Consider the following 18,528-nt stretch of genomic DNA (forward strand, 5'->3'; position numbering starts at 1 on the left):
TAGACGCTAGTCACTCATAAGGGCTAAAGGGTAAACAAATAGATTCCATGTTGCCGTGCTTCTGTTCAGTAACAGAACACAGATGAGGTCAAAGAATGGCAAATAAAAAAAAAAAATTGGCACACGCAGCACAGCTGAGTGCGTGACTGATGTTCTAACCACATTTTGACGTCTGCTGTGATCTGTTTCTGAACAGACACTCGATAAAGTGGAACCTTTCGGTTTTGGATGATACGACAGCGAAGCAAAATATTGCTGATAGTGACGTCATCTAAAAGTCTGTCCTTCAACAGTTCATGAGTGGAAACCAACCAAAATGCGTGCGTTACTTGGCCTTTTGATATAATAGCGAATGATAATGGTCACATAGGGCCGGAGGGGGGGGGGGGGGGGAAGGAGGGGAAAAGCGGGGTGAGGATACTTCTCGGTGTTCTCCATATTCTGACAAATGATACATTTTGGTTTCGTCCCTTTTAACTTAGACTCATTTTGAATTGAAAAGGAAAATCCGTTTTTTTTTTGTGGTTTCCCTAGATTGAGACCATAATGATGAAAATTTATACTCTACGCAAAATCATACATACCCCTGGGGAAGACGGGGAGCAAAGAGGCGGAGGAAGTAGGTGCAGTCTCCTTCATAGCTTACAGCCCGGGCTTGAAGGACCAAAGGATATCGTAACAACAACATTACGCTTTAATGCGTAATGGGGACCCCAGGAGCAAAGACAAGGCCCCTTCCCTCCAAAAAAATCGTCTTTCTTGAAAAAACCAGTTCTTACCACATTCGTTTCACAAAGATGACTTCCATTTAATCATATAGCCGGGCTCATGTAGCTTTGTTAATTTTACCAAGGAAGTAATGTTCGGAGTTTCGAACTTGGCACCCTATTAATCACCAAATTTACTATTTCACCACGTCATTTTATCAAATAAGGTAACGAGAACGCACAAAAATGCCACAGTGTTCTATAGTACAGGGCAAAAATACGGAGGAACAAATAGCCACACTGAACTTTCCAAACTTCGAATTTTTGTTTGTTTTGTTTGTTTTTGTTTGTTTGTTTTTTTGGGGGGGGTTTAATGATGGAGCATTTTCGGTGTATCAGAGAATAGCTAAAATGTAAAATGTAAAATGCAAGAACCAAGCAATTAGAATTGCAGTCTTATAACTGACTACGTCGGTTAAAAGACGCGTCTAGTTTTGTGATTTAAAGCGGAAGTCCAAGAAATGTGTAGGAGCTACTCTTGGCATCCTATTAATCACCAAATTTACTATTTCACCACGTTATTTTACCAAATAAGGTAATGAGAACGCACAAAATATGCCACAGTGTTCTGTAGTACAGGGCAAAAATACGGAGCAACAAATAGCCACACTGAACTGTCCAAACTTCGAATTTTTGTTTCTTTTGTTTGTTTTTGTTTGTTTGTTTGTTTTTTTTTGGGGGGGGGGGGTTTAATGATGAAGCATTTTCGGTGTATCAGAGAATAGCTAAAATGTAAAATGTAAAATGCAAGAACCAAGCAATTAGAATTGCAGTCTTATAACTGACTACGTCGGTTAAAAGACGCGTCTACTTATTCAATAATTCTCGTATTATCTCTTTGTGCCTCGTAAACTCCTCTTCTGGTAACGTCGCACCTTTCATGTATTTACAGAAGAGTTCTTCAGTGAATAGATCGTAGGTCTCTCTCGCTATAAGGAAAAAAAATAGCTGCCTTTACAATAGCTAAATACCTCCTCTTTCAGGTGAGTTTATAAAATACTTTTGAAGCTTTTGGTACAAAATTGGATGCTGTTATTGAGTTCAATGCTAGGACCGTTCGTAAATAGAGTGTAGCTCGTTAAAACTTGAAACCAAACAAAATTATTTTGAAAAAAGACGTGCAAAGTAATATTTAGTGGTTTTATACTTAATTTGTTTGGCCTTTCCCTTTTTCCTTTCCAGTTCTTTTTTCTGTGAGTCCTAACAGGAATGTTTCTTAGCTGTGAAACAGGACCTCATACACACCACTTTTTAGTAAGACAGGAATTGCCCTTTCACATGAGTTTTCAATCGAAATTTACCAGCAAGCCTAAACTTTGTGCTCTAGAGGGAGTCTTTCTTGTTCATGTTGATACATTTTGCAAACGGACCATGGGTTTCTTCTGAAATTCAACTCAGTCCTCGTTTTCAAGCTTTGCATCGTTTTGTACAGGTGAATAATTCAAGCAGTCTGGTGTGATTTAGAGTTTGCTATTATGTTTCAAAAAGTACAGAAAAAAAAATATCTGAACTTACTCTCTACTGAAACGAATCCAGAAAATTCAAAGGCAGCAGTGGGTCTTTCGTCCGCATCATAAGAACTCTTCACCTGGCTACCTATAATCACACACACCAAACAGGTAAATGCATGGAACAAACACAAAACAAATTCGCACACAGTAAACAGACCTAGAGAAAGAAAGAGATCAAAAAAGAGGCAAAACTTGTATTTAGAGATGGGTATTTAGTAGTTGCAAGGAGCAATGGCTCACACTCAAGAGTTGTACGGGCTTATCTCGAGGCGTGTGGGACGTGGTAGCCTGGAAGTCAGCACTGAGAGAATTTTTCGGGAGAAAACAAAGAACAAAAAGAAAGAACAAACAAGCAAAGAGAACACATTCCAGAAAATTCAGAGGGTGCCTAAGCATTGGCACACGTTTTTATCGACTACAACACTAGAGTTACCTTGGTCCCACGTATTCACAACAGCTAATTTTAATGGTTCGTGCTGCAGGGAAACGTTACTAAAAGGGGCCGAACTACAAAGCAGTAAACCCTGACTCTTTAAAGGCCTTCTCTCAACGCATGGATGTAAATGGGAAACAGATCTTTTAGCAGACCTAACACAAAAGCAATGGGGTTGAACGCCATGAATTGGATACCTTTGCTAGAAGTGAAGCAGTTCTCCTAGTTCATTATGCTCCAGAAACCACCAAAATTAGCTCAGGCAAGCGTGAATCAGTGGGTCCGATCTTCACTGCACATTCATGCAAATTACTCACCGCTGACTGGGTTTCGAGGCCAAAGGAAGACTCTGATCACAGGATGGCTGTTTTCTCCATTAACAAACTCGCCATTTTGAGTCCTTTGGCTGCATTTACTTCCCCGTAGAATAAGGAAGGTGTGCGCTACTTCGTTTTCCACGAAATATGACGATACTTGATGTATTTTCCTGGACAGACAAAAAGAAAGGCATAAAAAAAAAGACCACCTCATAGGGAAAGACCTTTCAGAGCAAAATCACTCCACTTGGTCCTTCTTCCAATACCCGTTACTTAAACAGTTTTCCGAGAATATTTTCTGCGTTAAAATGCTACGTGACTCGATAGAGGGCACGGCCTCTGAGTTTAAAAGCAGGATGCCTTTCAACCAATAGACGGTAATTTCTCACTAATCGAGAATATCCATTCAAGCTGAAACTATGCATAAGTCTTTTTCTTACCAAGTTACCCTAACGAGGCATATAACGAATACATTTTCGGAAAGTTGTCGAGATCTATCATGGCTGTTGTTTAAATCCTTTACTGGTCATTTCCTTTATTCTCATGACCTAAATGTTTGATCCAATGGTGATATTGTAAGGAGAAATTAAATGCTAGTCACTCTTAGAGATCAAAGAGTTAAAAGACATCCTGCTTTTAAACTCAGATGCCGTGCCCTCCATCGAGTTATGTACCAAATTGTTCAGTCTGTGCGACTTTCGATATCGTGAACACGTATTTTAGCCAAAACCAAACATATGTGAGTTCACCTTCGTCGGTATCGTTGAGATTAATATTAAACTCCATGAACCGCTGTCTACGGTGTTACCCATTGAGTGGCCACCTGTTTGTTTGTTTGTTCGCCTGTTTGCTGGTTTGATTTGTTAGTTGGTAATTTTCCTTACCTTGCTAACAAACTAACATCAGATTGTGGTCCCAGCTCAAAGACAAGCGTATTTGTTGCATAGTCTCTAACTTCAAACACATCTTTACAGACAGGTATCACATCCTAATAATTTGGAAGAGAATAATACTCATAGGTAAGTAAATGTCGTCCATTTGAAAACTTTGAGGTCGAGTAAAAACGTTGGAGCGTTACCAAGACAAATAAATATACAAAGTCTGACAGACAAACTTACCACTGTCTCAAGATAGGAAGGGTGTTCACTGTACCAAATATGAAAATGTAGATGATTCACGGATGAATACGCGCACAAGCTGTTGAAACCCACCCGGAGTCCTCTGAAAGAAATAGATATAGAAAGCAATTCACCCCATTTACTTGTGCCGTTGTTCAATTCTATATTTAAGGAGTAGAAATTATGCTTTCATCAAGAGAGGCGATGTCTTAAGAACAACGAGTGTTCAAACGACATGTATGTCAGAGTCACAATATGTTGTCACAAAGTTAACTAAATCGTCTTCTTGTATCCAAAGGTATGAACATTGCAATCCTGGAAATTGAAGTGCAAGAGCCACCAGGCATTCCTCTTTTAGGGAAGCCGCGGACTCATGCCCTGCAAGACTATTTTGCTCCCCTTAAAAAGACGAAACGCCAGATTACAGGTTAATAAATGCTACGCTTTGGTATCATGCATTAGAATCACTTGCAAGTTTACATGACGGGATAAATAAGCCAAGTTAAGCCTTAAACTCCCATGAGTGACCGAGACAGAATTTCTCCTTACAATATCCATACAATAACAACCAGATAAGTGATGAGAATAAAAAAAACATCAATTTGGGGATAATAAGTTGATCCATTACTAAATTCTCAGAACTAACATTATAAGAATTGTTTGGTTGACAGTACTTGGAGAATTATAAATTTGATCTGGGTGCTAAAGGGTTAACTGTAATTGTGTGATAAGAAACCATCAGAAACCATGAGAATAAAGAAAAATATCGACTTTGGGTTGATTAGTTGATCCAATACTAAATTCTCTGAACTAACATTCTGAGAATTGTATGGTTGACAGTAAGGAGAATTACAAATTTGATCTGGGAGTTAAAGGGTTAACCCTTTTCAAGAGTGCCTCTGTCTGAGACTTAATTGATAAACAAGTTTCTAAAGAAACTGTAATTTAGTATTATCAACTGAGTTGATAACGTTAATTGGCCAACGCAAAGAGTTTCAAAGCTGACGTCTCGAGCGTTAGTCCTTCGTCAAAGCGAATGAAGAAGGGCTAACGCTTGAAACGTCAGCTTTAAAACTCTTTACGGTGGCCAATTTACGTTATCAACTCAGTTGATAATGCTAAATTACCCTTTAAGGCTTGATAGTATAACCTAGGCTGTTTTAACTTTAAATTAACTACAGCATCATACATGTAAATACAAAAGAATATAAACATGGATTAATACCTGTGACTACTCAACATGGCCGTCTCCATACTAAGTAATAGTGCCTCTTCAGTTAATATCTAGAGGTCAATAATAAGGTGCTGTGTTAGTTACATCAAGTGGGGTTGGGCTTTAAAGAAACTGTTGTGCTGCGTCGGTTGGTGTGTTACAAGATAATTTGGTTTTATTAACTGAGTTGATAATGTAAATTGGCCACAGTAAAGAGAATCTTTAGCTGACACCTAAAGCGTTAGCCCTTTGTTAAGGCGAATCCCTGAATCAAGAGCGATTTTTGTTCTCACGAAGGGCTACCACTCGATTATGTTTTAGTGCAAACATTTCCCATAAAGCCGTCGGGTCTAATCGTTCATGAGTCATGCTTTCTTAAGGCGTCACAATAAGATCTAAAGCGATTATTAATTGTTTTGTATAATTTTGTACTTATTTAATTCGTCCGACATATATTTTTTCATACCTCCTGTTAGTGATTTTTGTTAAGCTTGTTATCGTTTTTCTTCGTCAGTTACACCATTTTGCGCGTTTTTCACACCGCACGTAACTTCGCAGTCCTCTTGTATTTAAAGCCACTTTCTTTTACGCAGAATCACTTCTTTAAAGTCAGTTTACCTAACGTCGCGCTTGGCGCATTTCTCTGTCCAAAAGTCTTCTTTAACTTAAAAGTTATTCGCTGTTGCAGTTAGCTGCTACCTGCAATGTGAGTATTTTTCGGTTTCGCCATAGGCGGCCCAAGCTCACGTCGCGAGAAAAAGCCAACGAGGAATTCATGAACGCGTCACGCGTTGTGTGACTCGGTGTTAAGTTACGGGAGGAACCGTTGAAAATTTGAACACGTTATAAAGAATAGTATGGGGAACGAAATATGGTCGATTTACAACGATAAATATTTCGAAATATGAATATTTTACACGTAAAATCAATAAAAACTTACTCGTGCCCTGTGTATCCGTCGTAGTTTCTGGCGATTTCTGCCGTTTTAAGCTTGCTTTACCATCACAGTGATGGTAAAGCAAGCTTAAAACAGCAGAAATCGCGAGAAACTTCGACGGATACACAGGGCATGAGTAAGTTTTTATTGATTTTACGTGTAAAATATTCAGATTTCGAAATATTTATCGTTATAAATCGACCATATTTCGTTCCCCATACTATGCCTTATAACGTGTTCAAATTTTCAACGGTTCCTCCCGTAACTTAACACCGAGTCACACAACGCGTGACGCGTTCATGAATTCATCGTTGGCTTTTTCTCGAGACGTGAGCTTGGGCCGCCTATGGTTTCGCTTCGTTTGTAATCATTTTTGTTTGTAATTTGTGTAAACGTGGCTGTAACCGCGTCTGCGGTTACAGTCACGCTTTTTGCAATTGAGTGTATTATGAATTTGAAATAAATCTCTCCAATAATCTGCCCACAAGGGCAGAGGGAGATGAACAAACAAAAAACAAACCAATTCATTAAAAAATCATTTAAAGCAAATACCTGAGGAAGACAAGAATTTATGCTCGGCACCAAAAGGGAGTGGCCATATTCAATAGGACTATTGTTTATTATCAAAACATGTTGATCACTTGTCACTGCACTACTATGCTTTGGAATAAGTTCAAACATCACCTTAAATGATAATATACAAAGCATGTGTTGGTTCAAGAATATTTTAAAAAGATATTGGTATCAAATCTCAATTCTCATTGGCTGCAAGCATGCTTCATATTAATTTGAAGCAAATACTGCTCTTCATTGTATTGTATCAGTTTCACTGGCAGTACTGTTTATACATGAAGAGGCATGTTATACATGAATCTTTAGACAGCACTGTTCAGCCATGTCTAATAAAGCATATATTGGATTGCATTTTTCCATGATAGTTTGAGATTATTCACCAAAGTGAGGGTAGTTATCCACCACATTCACTTACACTAAGGTAAGTAACTCAATCAGTATATTCATTTATAACATGGAAACTGAAAGATTAGTTTATTTCTGTCAATATACCTAAAAATGGTCAGAATTTAAAATGTTAACTCTAGACACACAATTTTGTCTCTTCAGCAGCTCGGAAGTAATTATTTCTGAACTACATGTACTATAGCCATGAACAGAGCACATGAAAAGCACCAGGGTTAGGGTTAGGGTTAGTCAGTTTGCATAAGGGCTGCCCTCCCACTTATTACCTCTTTCTGTTGTACTTTAGTGAAGTTGAATTTTGATGGATCAAATGGCTGAGACACCTTGTTGATTGGATCTGGCTTCCTTCGTTTTGAGAATCGCAGCTCATTTAACTACAAATGCAAGAGAAAGGACCCAACTTACAACATACATAAAAAAAAAAAGTAAACGTTTACATTTTATGAGAAAACAAAGCCTAAAAGAAGAATAATTGTGAAAATAAGTGTGCATTGTAGACATTAATCTATAAAACATGATCTTTGAAACATAGGAAAATTTTTCATTGCCTACGAGAGTAGGAGACTTCTGTAATTGCTAATAGCTATGAGCATGTATAGGTATATGCTATCTCCAAAAAAAAAAAGAATGAAGTTCAAGTGTAAAAACGACATTTTTTCTGCAAATGGTCTCCAAAATATTTGGCTTCAGAACTTACTGTCACATTGGCAAACATCTTTTTTTGTCAAACCATACCTACACATCATTTTTTTCTGTTGGTTTATTATCACACAATTACAGTTAACCTTTAGCACCCAGATCAAATTTATAATTCTCCTTACTGTCAACCAAACAATTCTTATAATATTAGTTCTCAGAATTTAGTAATGGATTGACTCATTATCCCCAAATTGATGTTTTTCTTTATTCTCATCACTTATCTGGTTGATATTGTATTGATATTGTAAGGAGAAATTATGTCTTGGTCACTCATGGGAGTAAAAGGGATAACACTTCTTCTAACACCTACATTCTTTAAAATTTGCAAGCAGGACACTGAAAATTTTGCTTAACCCTTTAACTCCCAAGGATCTGATTGTTAATTCTCCCCTCTAGCTGCTACACATTTCCTTGTAAAATAGCTGCAAGAATTTGGTGTTAGATCAAGATAACAAAGCCTTTAACCTGATAAGTTTGAATATTCTTATTACCTGCTTGCTGGATAATGTATTGGTATTATAATGAGAAGTTACATGTCAATCACTTCTGGGAGTCAAAGGGTTAAGAGTGTACTGAACACATGATCACTGTTACTTGTCAGTATATTCTACTGCTGAAGCACTCTTTTGAAATCCAGAACTCAAAACTTTTTGCTAACAGAGGCAGATACCAGTATTTCGGTTTGCCCTGTTTGGAAATAAAATCATTTATAAGTATTCTAGTAGTAATTGCATTCATCTGTTGAAATACCTGGACATACAAATGATATTTTCCAAGTGCAATCCTTCCTTCTGTATGATCCAATTTGTAGGTAAAATAACCTGCATTCACAGCTGCATTCCAGCTTTTTTGTAGCTCCTCATCAAACTAGAAAACCAACTAACAACTCAATGCAAGCTCTATCAAGTTGAACATAACTAGAGAAATGAACTACATATGGGGATCTCTATCACATGGCAGATGGGCCCTAGCAGTTTGGCAAACAGGTGTTGTTGGCAACCGTCTGTCTCGGAAGACAATGGAAATCTGCACCTAAGAAGTAGAATCACGTCAAGCTGCACCGCCGGCTGTGGCTGTGAAGCCCAATACGGGAGCCGCAGACCCGCTGGCATTTTGTGCAGGTAAAGTCATTTGTGGGGGTTGGTTGAATGGGGGCAGACTGGAGCCTCTGTCGCCTGTGAGTCCTCTTCACCTCCCACTGGCTCTCCCTCTTCAACTCGGCTTGTTTGACGCCGGCCTTGACAGTCGATCGCCAGAGTGTACGGTCGGCTGTTGCTGACTCAAGGTTTCCAGGGCTGATACTGCAGGTCTTCAAGTCACGCTTGCAGACATCCTTGTAGCGCAGAGTTGGTCGTCCTGTTGGCCGCGTCCCTGTGGCGAGCTCACCGTACATGATGTCCTTTGGGATGCGTCCATCATCCATTCTGCATACATGGCCGAGCCAGCGCAGTCGCCTCTGGGTCAGCATGGCATACATGCTGGGTAGACCTGCCCGTGATAGGACCTCTGCATTTGTGATGCGGTCTTGCCAGGTGATGCCAAGGAGTCGTCTAAGGCAGCGCATGTGAAAGGCATTCAACCTGCGTTCTTGGCGGGAGTAGAGGGTCCATGTCTCACTACCGTAGAGAAGGGTGCTCAGTACGCAGGCTTGGTACACCTTCATCTTTGTGTTGATGGTCAACAGGGAATTGTCCCAAACTCTCTTTTCGAGGCGAGCCATTGCCGTTGCTGCTTTTCCTATCTGAACATTATACAAACAGGTGTATAATATTGTATATGACCTTACCTTGCTTATTGTCAGCTCATTTTGTATTTCATCACAATTATGATTACGGCAAGGCCAGTAGAAGTCCTTTTCAGTATAGCTGAATTGTTGTTCTGATGAACAAACCTGAGTACTTGATACAGACATAAAGTTTGGATTCACAGCTCTACAGCACAGTACAGCTCTCCTAAAATATCAATAAAAGTTATAAACTCAATATTTGCCAAGTTGATTGAAGGAAAGTCTAGAAAAATAATAACAATAATAACAACTCCTGACTAAAACCTGATGAAATTTCAGGAGATTTTAAAAGCACCACATTTTTTTTTCGTATCTTACAGCGTGACATTAAGTTAATTTTCTATGTCCACATTCTTCATGTGCATGTTTATTTGCTATGGCTGCCCAATTTTAATGCTAGACTGGTGCTTGCAGTTTTTTGTTGTGCATTCTTTGAAAACAGTAGAATAAATGATTGATTTATAAACTTCCTTTGGTGATTTCCCTCCTTTTGCTTAATACCCACAAGTGACCAGGACATAACTTCTACTTACAATATCAGTACGATATCCAGCCGACAAGTGATGAGAATAAAGACAAATATTAAGTAGGCGATTATTTGTTGGTCCAAAACCAAATTCGGCTCAGAGCTAACATCACAATAATTGTAAAGCAGGCAGTAAGGAGAATTACTAATGAGATCTTAGGAGAGAGAGGGTTAAAACACATATTTTGGAAGGAATATATTGCACCAAAGAACCAGATGTGAAACATTAGACAATTGATTGCTTAAAATCAAATCAACCTGGGTACAACATAACACCAATTCACATATTTTCACCCACCGTTATATCTAACCCAAACTGACCAGTTTTTCATAATTTTCTCTTCGAACCCAGTTAGACAATGAGAATTCGTTGTTTCATTCATCGTACCAATTGAAAATCATACTACAGAATGCACAGCTGTAAGCCTAAATGTGCTATAACTCAACGTACTTCACAAAGAAACTTGATTTAAATAAAAAAAATTCATTGTCACACCTGTATTAATCCTCACGCAAGGAGAATATTTGGTTGAAATAGTCAAATTTTCTGTATCTTAGATCAAATTTATTCAATTTAAAACTTGCCGGCGATCGATATTATGTAAGACTGAACACGTATCAAATTGTTATGGTTTAAAGTCCACGTCGAAATCAAGGGCACAAGTTGTAGAATAGGAAACTGTACAACTTTTCGAAGTCTTACAAGTGAATCGTGAGGCAATGTAACCCTATCAAAACCAGACAGGATTAAAATAAATACCCTGGCGAGGTAAGAAGAGAAATCTACTAACCTTTTAACTACATCAACAATTCGTTTCACCGCATAGTTTCTCATAAATTCGAATGCAAATATCGATAATATTCTTGGTTACATTGCCTGGTTCCTAAGGGCAAACTGGTTTGTTTACTAATTCATGAATGTTGAGCAAAACCTGGTGTCGCACAAAACGAAGTAACCGTTTGGAGCAGAAACGGCCTTCGGCTAAAAGTAATTTCGTAAAAAGACGCTTCAAACGGCCCATGAAGACGAAAAAAATACCACGAATGCGTCGATTAACACTTCATTTAATTTTACTGAGATATTCAGACCAAGATGACAGTCAGATCGGCAATTTTCAGAACTTTACTCAAAACCCTCATCGATTCTGTTCGTCTCATGAAAACTATTAGTAACCACGAACACAGTGTGGTTTGCCTGTGGAGGAAGAAAAGGAGAAAGTTGATTAAATTTGAGCGCCAAGGACGAAGCAAGCGTAAAGCGTGTTAGCTGATTAGGCCCCATACTTTCTCGCGGGCGAAAGAATGCCCGTGCCAAAGCGCTAATAATTGCAGTCTGCTCGTAAGCTTAAATAGATACTGCTTGGGAATTCAATATCATCTTGAATGAGTAAAGGGGTAAGTTTCTAAAGAAACTGTGTTGCTTCGTCGGTGGGAGAATATAACAGGGTAATTTAATATTATCAACTGAGTTGATGACTTAATTTGGCCACCGTTAAGCGTTTCATTCGCTCTGTCAGCTTAAAAACTCTTCACGGTGGCCAATTTACGTTATCAACTCAGTTGATGATACTAAATTACCCTGTTATCATCTTGAATGATTGGGCTTCACCCTCGAAATTCCACCCTTCGTGTGCCGACCGTACAAGCTATAATACCCAATAAGTCATTGAAAAGTCGTTGTTTTTTCCGGATAATAAAATAAGTCATTTTATTATTTACAATTATACAGATAGAATTTACAAGGCCCAAGATTTAATTTTAACAATCAGCAAACAATGATTAAGCCACTATGTGTGCAATAATTCTCGTATCGCCTCTCTGTGCCTGATAAACTCTTCCTCTGGTAAAGTTGCTCGTGCCATGTATTCCACAAACTTCTCTTCTGTAAATGATTCGTAGGTTTTCCTTGCTGGAAAAGGAAATAATAAGATATCAGTTAAGAACAAGTTTGTGTGACAGGATCGTTCTAGTTTTGTTTTAGTTCGTTCTGTAATTGTCCCCGAGAACTCGTGCTACTTTCTACCCAATCAGATTAAAAAATAAAAATTTAAAACCAATCGCAACTTGATTACCCGCGTTAATTTTCCCGCGCCTCAGTAGGTAAAATCAGAAGCAACACTGTACGTTGTAATGCCTGGTAGCAATTCGGCTGAAAAATACGTGCCCCAAAACATATAATTACATTAATTGTGCATGTACAAATTGAATTCGTTACTTTCTATTGCCAAAGAACCAGCAAACTCGTAGACAGCGATAGGTCGCTTTTCAGACTCGTAAGAACTCAATTCCTTTGCACCTGGTAAAGAAACATCAACAATTAACTAAAGAAAGTTGGGAAGCCAGAAATTTGAAAACACTTAGATACAAAAACCGCTCAAAGCTTTTCATATAAATTTTAATGGGTGGTTAGCGACACATTGATGCCTTAATCAACTTTTATGCATAACCAAATGGCGTTTACTTGAAAGGTTTTATACAAGGGGTTCGCAACAAACAACAGAGTTAGAACCATTTTGACCAGCAAAATCAGTTTAACTTGACAATAATACAAAGTAACGTCACTTGAATGGGCCCAACTTAAAGTTTCACTACCTTTCTTTTTTTATAATAATATTAATGTCAAATCTTTGAGACTTGTCTCACCATGGACAGGGTTCCTTGGCCAGAGGAATACTCTGAGAACTGAACACACATCGCGGTCGCCTTGCGTAATTCCATTCCTTTGATTGCTAGGACGGCATCTTGCGCCTCGAATTATGTGCAGGTTATGTGCAACCTCCTCTTGAATAAAATATGACGAAACTTTGTGTATTGTGCTGCGGGTTCGAATTAAGATAACAGTGAAAAGTGTAAAAATCTGAAAATTAAACAGTCCCTTGTAATATTCATCTGTGCATTTACACGGAATTCAAAGTAAATATCCGAGTTGTTTCGCCACAAAGTTGTTTATCCACGATTGGTACATTTCAGACTTTTAACCAGGAAGGAAAATCTCGTTTGGTGAAATCTACATCCGTTGTAGCAAAAAGACTTGTAGACTGACCACATCGTGAGCCAGCCAATCATTTTACTAGTTGAAGTCGGGAACCGTCATTCATGCACGGACAAATTGTTTGATACAACAGTGTACCGTAAGCTCCCGCTATAACACTTAGTAATACAGCGGCTATACTCAGCATTTTACACTTTTGTTTTCCAGTCATTGTGAACTTAATCGATAAAAATTATCTCGCAAGATATTTCAACGGGAGAATGCTGCTCTAACCGAAATTTGATTTCAAGTAGTTACTTTTCGTTTAGAGATATGCATCAATCGTGACTGGAAACCAATCTACAAGTGATTTCTTTGCTCAAACAGCGTTATATGTTCGTCATCTTCAATTACTTACCGTGCAACAATGCCCACATCAGTCCCTGGGGCCAGCTCAAAGACGAACGCCGTCGTTGGATAATCCTTGACTTCGAAAACGTTTCCACAAACAAGGCTGACATCCTGTTTACCACAACAAAACCATCATGATCAAAACTAATACTCCTAGCGATATTTTTGTAAACAGGTACTAAATATAGGTCAAACTTAGAGGGAAAAATTATCAGAAGTAATTGTTAATGATTACGTATTTAAAACTGAACGAGGGTCCTATAACCTACATGCAACACCCCTAAAATAATCTCTCTTTTTACAAGAGGCCCTCCTTAGAACGCGTACATGTTCTGAGAAAGAGAAGCAACCAATTACGCGGTACAACTACTCGGTCAGCGAGACTTCTTGAAAATGACCTAGACACTTGGGGGAACTATCTCGAGATAGTAAAAAAAGTTTAACGAGACGAGAGAATAATAAAATAATTATTTTCCACCTGTTAAACTAAATGCTTTCCCGCGCTTCGAGCTGCTTACTTGTTTTTAAATTGCGAGCTCATTGGCTCCTTGATATATATTTTCCATTCCTCTGATTGGCTGTTCTAGGTTTTCCGACCTTCAATCGAAATGCTCTCCAACAAACCCAGAGGTTGGAGAGAGGGACTTAGGCCCAGACTCGCGCAAAAACACAAATATTACAAAACTCGACCCAGACTCCTAATCTGTAGTCCTGTTTCTTCCCCTCAAGCCAAAATGTCTCTCATAGGAGTGTCTTTTTTTTTTCGTTGATAAGTTATACTGTTATAGTGCTATATTGACTTACAGCTGTTTCAAGATAGGATGGGTGTTCACTGTACCAGGTATGGAAATGTAAATGATTTACTGATGCATGTGCACACAGACTGTTAAATCCAACATGAAATCCTCTGCAATGAAGACAAATTTATGCAATGAGACTGAATCCATGATCTGCAAAGTATAGATACAATTAAGTGCAAGTTTTGTTTTTACCTTTGCTAAATTCTTCAGACTGTGTGTATGTGCATGACACATTAATGCTTTTGTTTCTACCAAGTATCTATGCTCCAAGCTGTGAGCATTTTGTACACCATGGTGAGTGAAAAATATAATTGGCAACTAAAATTTTGACACAGGTCACTAATTGGTGATTTTCTACAATTGAAGGTCACCAAAAGGCGACTTTTTGAAAAACAGAACTTGGAGCCTGAGTGTGTGTAAATGCAGGGAGAGCTCAAACTAGTTCCAATCGTCCTGCACACAATGTGCTAAGGGAAGATCGTTGAAGCATGGAATCTCAGCAACTTTGCAGGTAAATGAAAAGATGACAATTCAATCATGAGAGCACAAAAGGTTATTTCATTGTGAAACATATGGAGAGTTAGTGGGGGGGGGGGGGGGTCCCAGGCACAAAGTGCAGTGAACAAAGTGGAGTGACAACACAACTGAGTTATGAAACAACCTACATGTGCTCCTGTATTAAGGTCAACACCGCAGAAACACAAGTACTGTCTTTCTTTCTACATTTTCTCACTCCTACACTGTACATGTAGGCATTCCTCTCTTACAACTTAATCTCAATGAGATGGATTTGATCTTGCTCTCTACTAGCAACAGTAAAGTGTTAAAAAGCACAAGGGAAGAATGAGGTCTAAGGGAGTTACAGAAAACCATGACGGCAACAGCAATGAGAACATCACTAAACAAAAATCTTAAAGAGCAGAGCAATGGCTGTGCATGTGCATTATAAATCTTTGTAAATTTCTTTGCCTCCTCTGCAAAACAACAATGTGAAATGTTCAAAATTTGTGTTGTCAGGAGAATGTGGACAACAAGGGCTATTATTTGAATTTCTATTTCTAAGTTAACTCTGTGTTCTGTATTTAGTTTCCAAATAGTTTTGACTGTGAGAAACAAACTAAATGACTGTATCATGAGATTCATAAGTAAAATATAAGTTCATTTTTTTAACAGACATTGTCCAGAGCGTCACCATGATTGTTTCTTAAACTCCCTATTGTAAAAACTAATACAATTTTACTAGAAGATGTGTGTAAAGTGAATCAATTTCCATGTACCTGTGATTACTAAGCATGGATATCTCAAGAGCAAGTAGCAATGCATCCTCAGTGAGCACCTGTGTTTACGAAAAATATGGATCATCATACATAAAAATAATGATTGGTTAGACAGCAATCAAATGGTGCATTAAAACCACTGACACCTGAGCAATGCTGATAAAAAGAAATGAAAATAGTGTGAGGAGGCTACTGATGTTACATTGTTTATCACTCTGTCCAATCTCCCTACTGCTTAACTCAATACCAGCTGAAAGGCTCATTAATGCACAGATCAAATCCAGTATACAGGTACATTTTCTATAGGCAATACAGTGTCAAAAGATTATGCACATGTACTTTCCACATATGCTGCAGTATTTGATATTCATCCTTTATTACCAAAAAGAGATTTAGTGAACAACCACATTATTTTCTTTAATTTACAGTATTTCTTTTATTTACCAACATTATCTGACCAGAGACAAAAGTCTCATTCACATAAAAGTTCTCAAACCACAACAAAAAAATTCCAGATCAGCAGAATTTATAATACAATACCTGTGGTAGACACGACCAGACACTTGGGATCAACAGACAATGACCATACTCCATAGGACTCACATTTATTATCATAAGATGTTGTTCATCTTCTGCTGTAGTTTCTCTTGGAAAGTCCTCTGGACAAAGTGCAAACAATACCTACATGTATATAAAATTACAATTTAGGATTCAACACTAAGTTGCCAAACGGTTACCTTATATAATAATAAACATAAAAAAATTATGCGTGTCTGATTGGCTGAAAATGAGCGCATCTATCATGTAACACAAGTGCAAACTTGGTTCACAAGTCCAAATTACAAATAGTGCCCACTGTCAACATTTTGTTTGTCTTGATTTTCTAAGATGCTTTTTCATGTAAATTATTAACAACTTAAGTAACAATTTGAAATCTCCTGCAATTTGGTGTACATAAGCACCTGCAAAATTTTCAAAGATTAAAAATTGCAGTTGCACTTAAAGCTCATTCAATTTTGTTGTCTTCAGAAAGTTTACTTGTGTCTATTAATTTTAAATTGCACTCAAAATCATGTTACCTATACATATGCTTTTATAGGTATACAATAAAGTACACATTTACCTCTTTTCTGTGTACTTTTGTGAAGTTGAATTTGTCGTGATTAAAAGGTTGAGAGATACTGTTTATTGTTTCAGGTTTTCTTCTCTTGTTAAATCTCATCTCATTCAACTAAAAGAGCAAATATAACATTACATTACTATCAGTTAAAATCTCTCTCCAACAATCCTTCCTTCAGAGATGTTCTAGTTCTTAAATAAAAGCTTTGTAGTATGTACATGGACATGTATTCACTTATCCAAACTGTTACTTGACAATACAACCATCTACTATTGGAACATGATCATATTTGACAACAATGAGAATTTACCCTGCTTATTTTCATTTTGAATTTGAAAATGAAAATTTATTATCAGGGAAAGAAATTACAATACATTTTCAGCCTTTCACTCCTAAGAGTGATCAAGGCAATTTCTCTTTACAATATGATATTACGCAAACAAGCGATAAGAAGGAAGAAAATATTGTGAGGGATTATTATCTGATCCAACAGCAATTCTCATCACTCAAATTATACAAGCTGTGTGATGGATAGTGAGAATGACTATTGGGATCTTGGGAGTGAATACATTAAGAGGTGCTTTCCCTACAGTGTGCTGTTTTTCATAAATTAGTAGAAAATGTATCCGGTAGAGTGTTTACCTGGACAAATACTCCATATTTACCAGGTACAATTCTGCCTTCCACATGATGCAGTTTGTAAGCAAATGAACCAGCCTCTAATGCAGCATCCCAGCATTCCTGAAGCTCTTTATCAAACTACAGTAAACAATCACAACTCATACTTGAGAAAATACATTATCGAATTTCAATTTCTAATTACAGGGTCGGCCAGGGTTTTTGGGTATTCGGTATTCAGGGGCGTTTTAAATCGGGTATACGGTATATTGCAGCTTAAATATGGGTATTCAGTATATCACTTTCTTTGAATTTCAGGTATAAAGTATTCAAAGCTTCGATTATTTTTGGGTATATTTGGAGGAATTTGGGGTATTTGGGGGTATTTTGTCGATTTTTTTTCGGGTATATTGGTATTCCACTACCCCCCCTGGCCGACCCTGTAATTAGGACAAGTAACAACAAATCAACTATGAGCGTAAACTTCACCTTGCTCAGCTCTAAAGCCTCCTTCCCGGTACCCGACCACAGTTTGGACCAATGGAAATCCTCTGCTGTATAGAAGTACTTTTTGTCTGTCAAAATCATCTTAGGGGTCGACATACTGAACAAGATTCGACTTTGTAGAGCTTTCATCGCATTTTACAATGATGTTTCGATGTCCGCATGCTCGGAACTGAAACAAAAAAATACTGTGTTTAATTAAATTTCTCAAAGCCTAATGCTTTGGAAAAAACATTTCAGCTTGGCATGCCAACGAAGCTACGGTCACTTGTCTTTCATATATGGCTTTACAGCTTTACCTACTCTTCAGATGCAGATTAAACAGACTGCACACTTCAGTACAGTATCTTCAATGAAGATGTTTTTCAATATTTCAAAACAATTCAGGTAAAAAAATTGGAGATCTTGGATTATTCTCTTTTGATTTTAACCAAACAGCATAATACACGTCTGAAAGCGAACAAGTTCACGAAAATTGTGAGAATGTTTCATTCACAAGTACATTCATTTAGGCTGCCGCCATTTTACCCACCTGTGCGCGG

General features: G+C 37.8%; 2 protein-coding genes and 1 long non-coding RNA gene across 8 annotated transcripts; 1 reads left to right on the forward strand and 2 right to left on the reverse strand.

Moving 5' to 3' along the window:
* Window positions 1–787: 787 nt before the first annotated feature.
* Window positions 788–11,316, reverse strand: LOC113680044 (GDP-D-glucose phosphorylase 1). Of its 2 annotated transcripts, none has more exons than XM_089189631.1 (11): window positions 11,077–11,316; window positions 9,760–9,925; window positions 8,724–8,840; window positions 7,541–7,648; window positions 6,849–6,980; window positions 5,372–5,430; window positions 4,147–4,249; window positions 3,913–4,016; window positions 3,029–3,198; window positions 2,283–2,363; window positions 788–1,696 (listed from the first exon to the last, which is right to left on the reverse strand). In XM_089189631.1, the coding sequence occupies exons 1-11, from the start codon at window positions 11,118–11,120 to the stop codon at window positions 1,575–1,577; spliced, it is 1,206 nt and encodes a 401-aa protein (XP_089045757.1). In that variant the 5' UTR covers window positions 11,121–11,316; the 3' UTR covers window positions 788–1,574. The 2 variants fall into 2 exon arrangements, with proteins under 2 accessions (XP_089045757.1, XP_089045758.1); XM_089189632.1 differs by lacking the exon at window positions 11,077–11,316 and adding an exon at window positions 10,782–10,890.
* Window positions 3,207–4,597, forward strand: LOC149036746 (uncharacterized). The gene is made up of 2 exons (XR_016181749.1): window positions 3,207–4,047; window positions 4,445–4,597. It is a non-coding gene; the product is annotated as an uncharacterized LOC149036746 (long non-coding RNA).
* A 649-nt stretch (window positions 11,317–11,965) lies between the features above and the next one.
* LOC113680045 (GDP-D-glucose phosphorylase 1) lies at window positions 11,966–18,521 on the reverse strand. 5 transcript variants are annotated; one of them, XM_089189633.1, is made up of 11 exons: window positions 18,290–18,521; window positions 17,972–18,158; window positions 17,507–17,611; window positions 16,868–16,975; window positions 16,285–16,425; window positions 15,745–15,803; window positions 14,472–14,574; window positions 13,675–13,778; window positions 12,929–13,101; window positions 12,501–12,581; window positions 11,966–12,194 (listed from the first exon to the last, which is right to left on the reverse strand). In XM_089189633.1, the coding sequence occupies exons 2-11, from the start codon at window positions 18,116–18,118 to the stop codon at window positions 12,073–12,075; spliced, it is 1,143 nt and encodes a 380-aa protein (XP_089045759.1). In that variant the 5' UTR covers window positions 18,119–18,158; window positions 18,290–18,521; the 3' UTR covers window positions 11,966–12,072. The 5 variants fall into 5 exon arrangements, with proteins under 5 accessions (XP_089045759.1, XP_027052848.2, XP_027052850.2 ...); XM_027197047.2 differs by having other exon boundaries at window positions 17,507–17,623; XM_027197049.2 differs by having other exon boundaries at window positions 18,286–18,521.
* Window positions 18,522–18,528: the final 7 nt, after the last annotated feature.

Source organism: Pocillopora damicornis, chromosome 12, assembly GCF_964200805.1.
Source record: "Pocillopora damicornis chromosome 12, jaPocDami1.2, whole genome shotgun sequence".
Taxonomy (NCBI): domain Eukaryota; kingdom Metazoa; phylum Cnidaria; class Anthozoa; order Scleractinia; family Pocilloporidae; genus Pocillopora; species Pocillopora damicornis.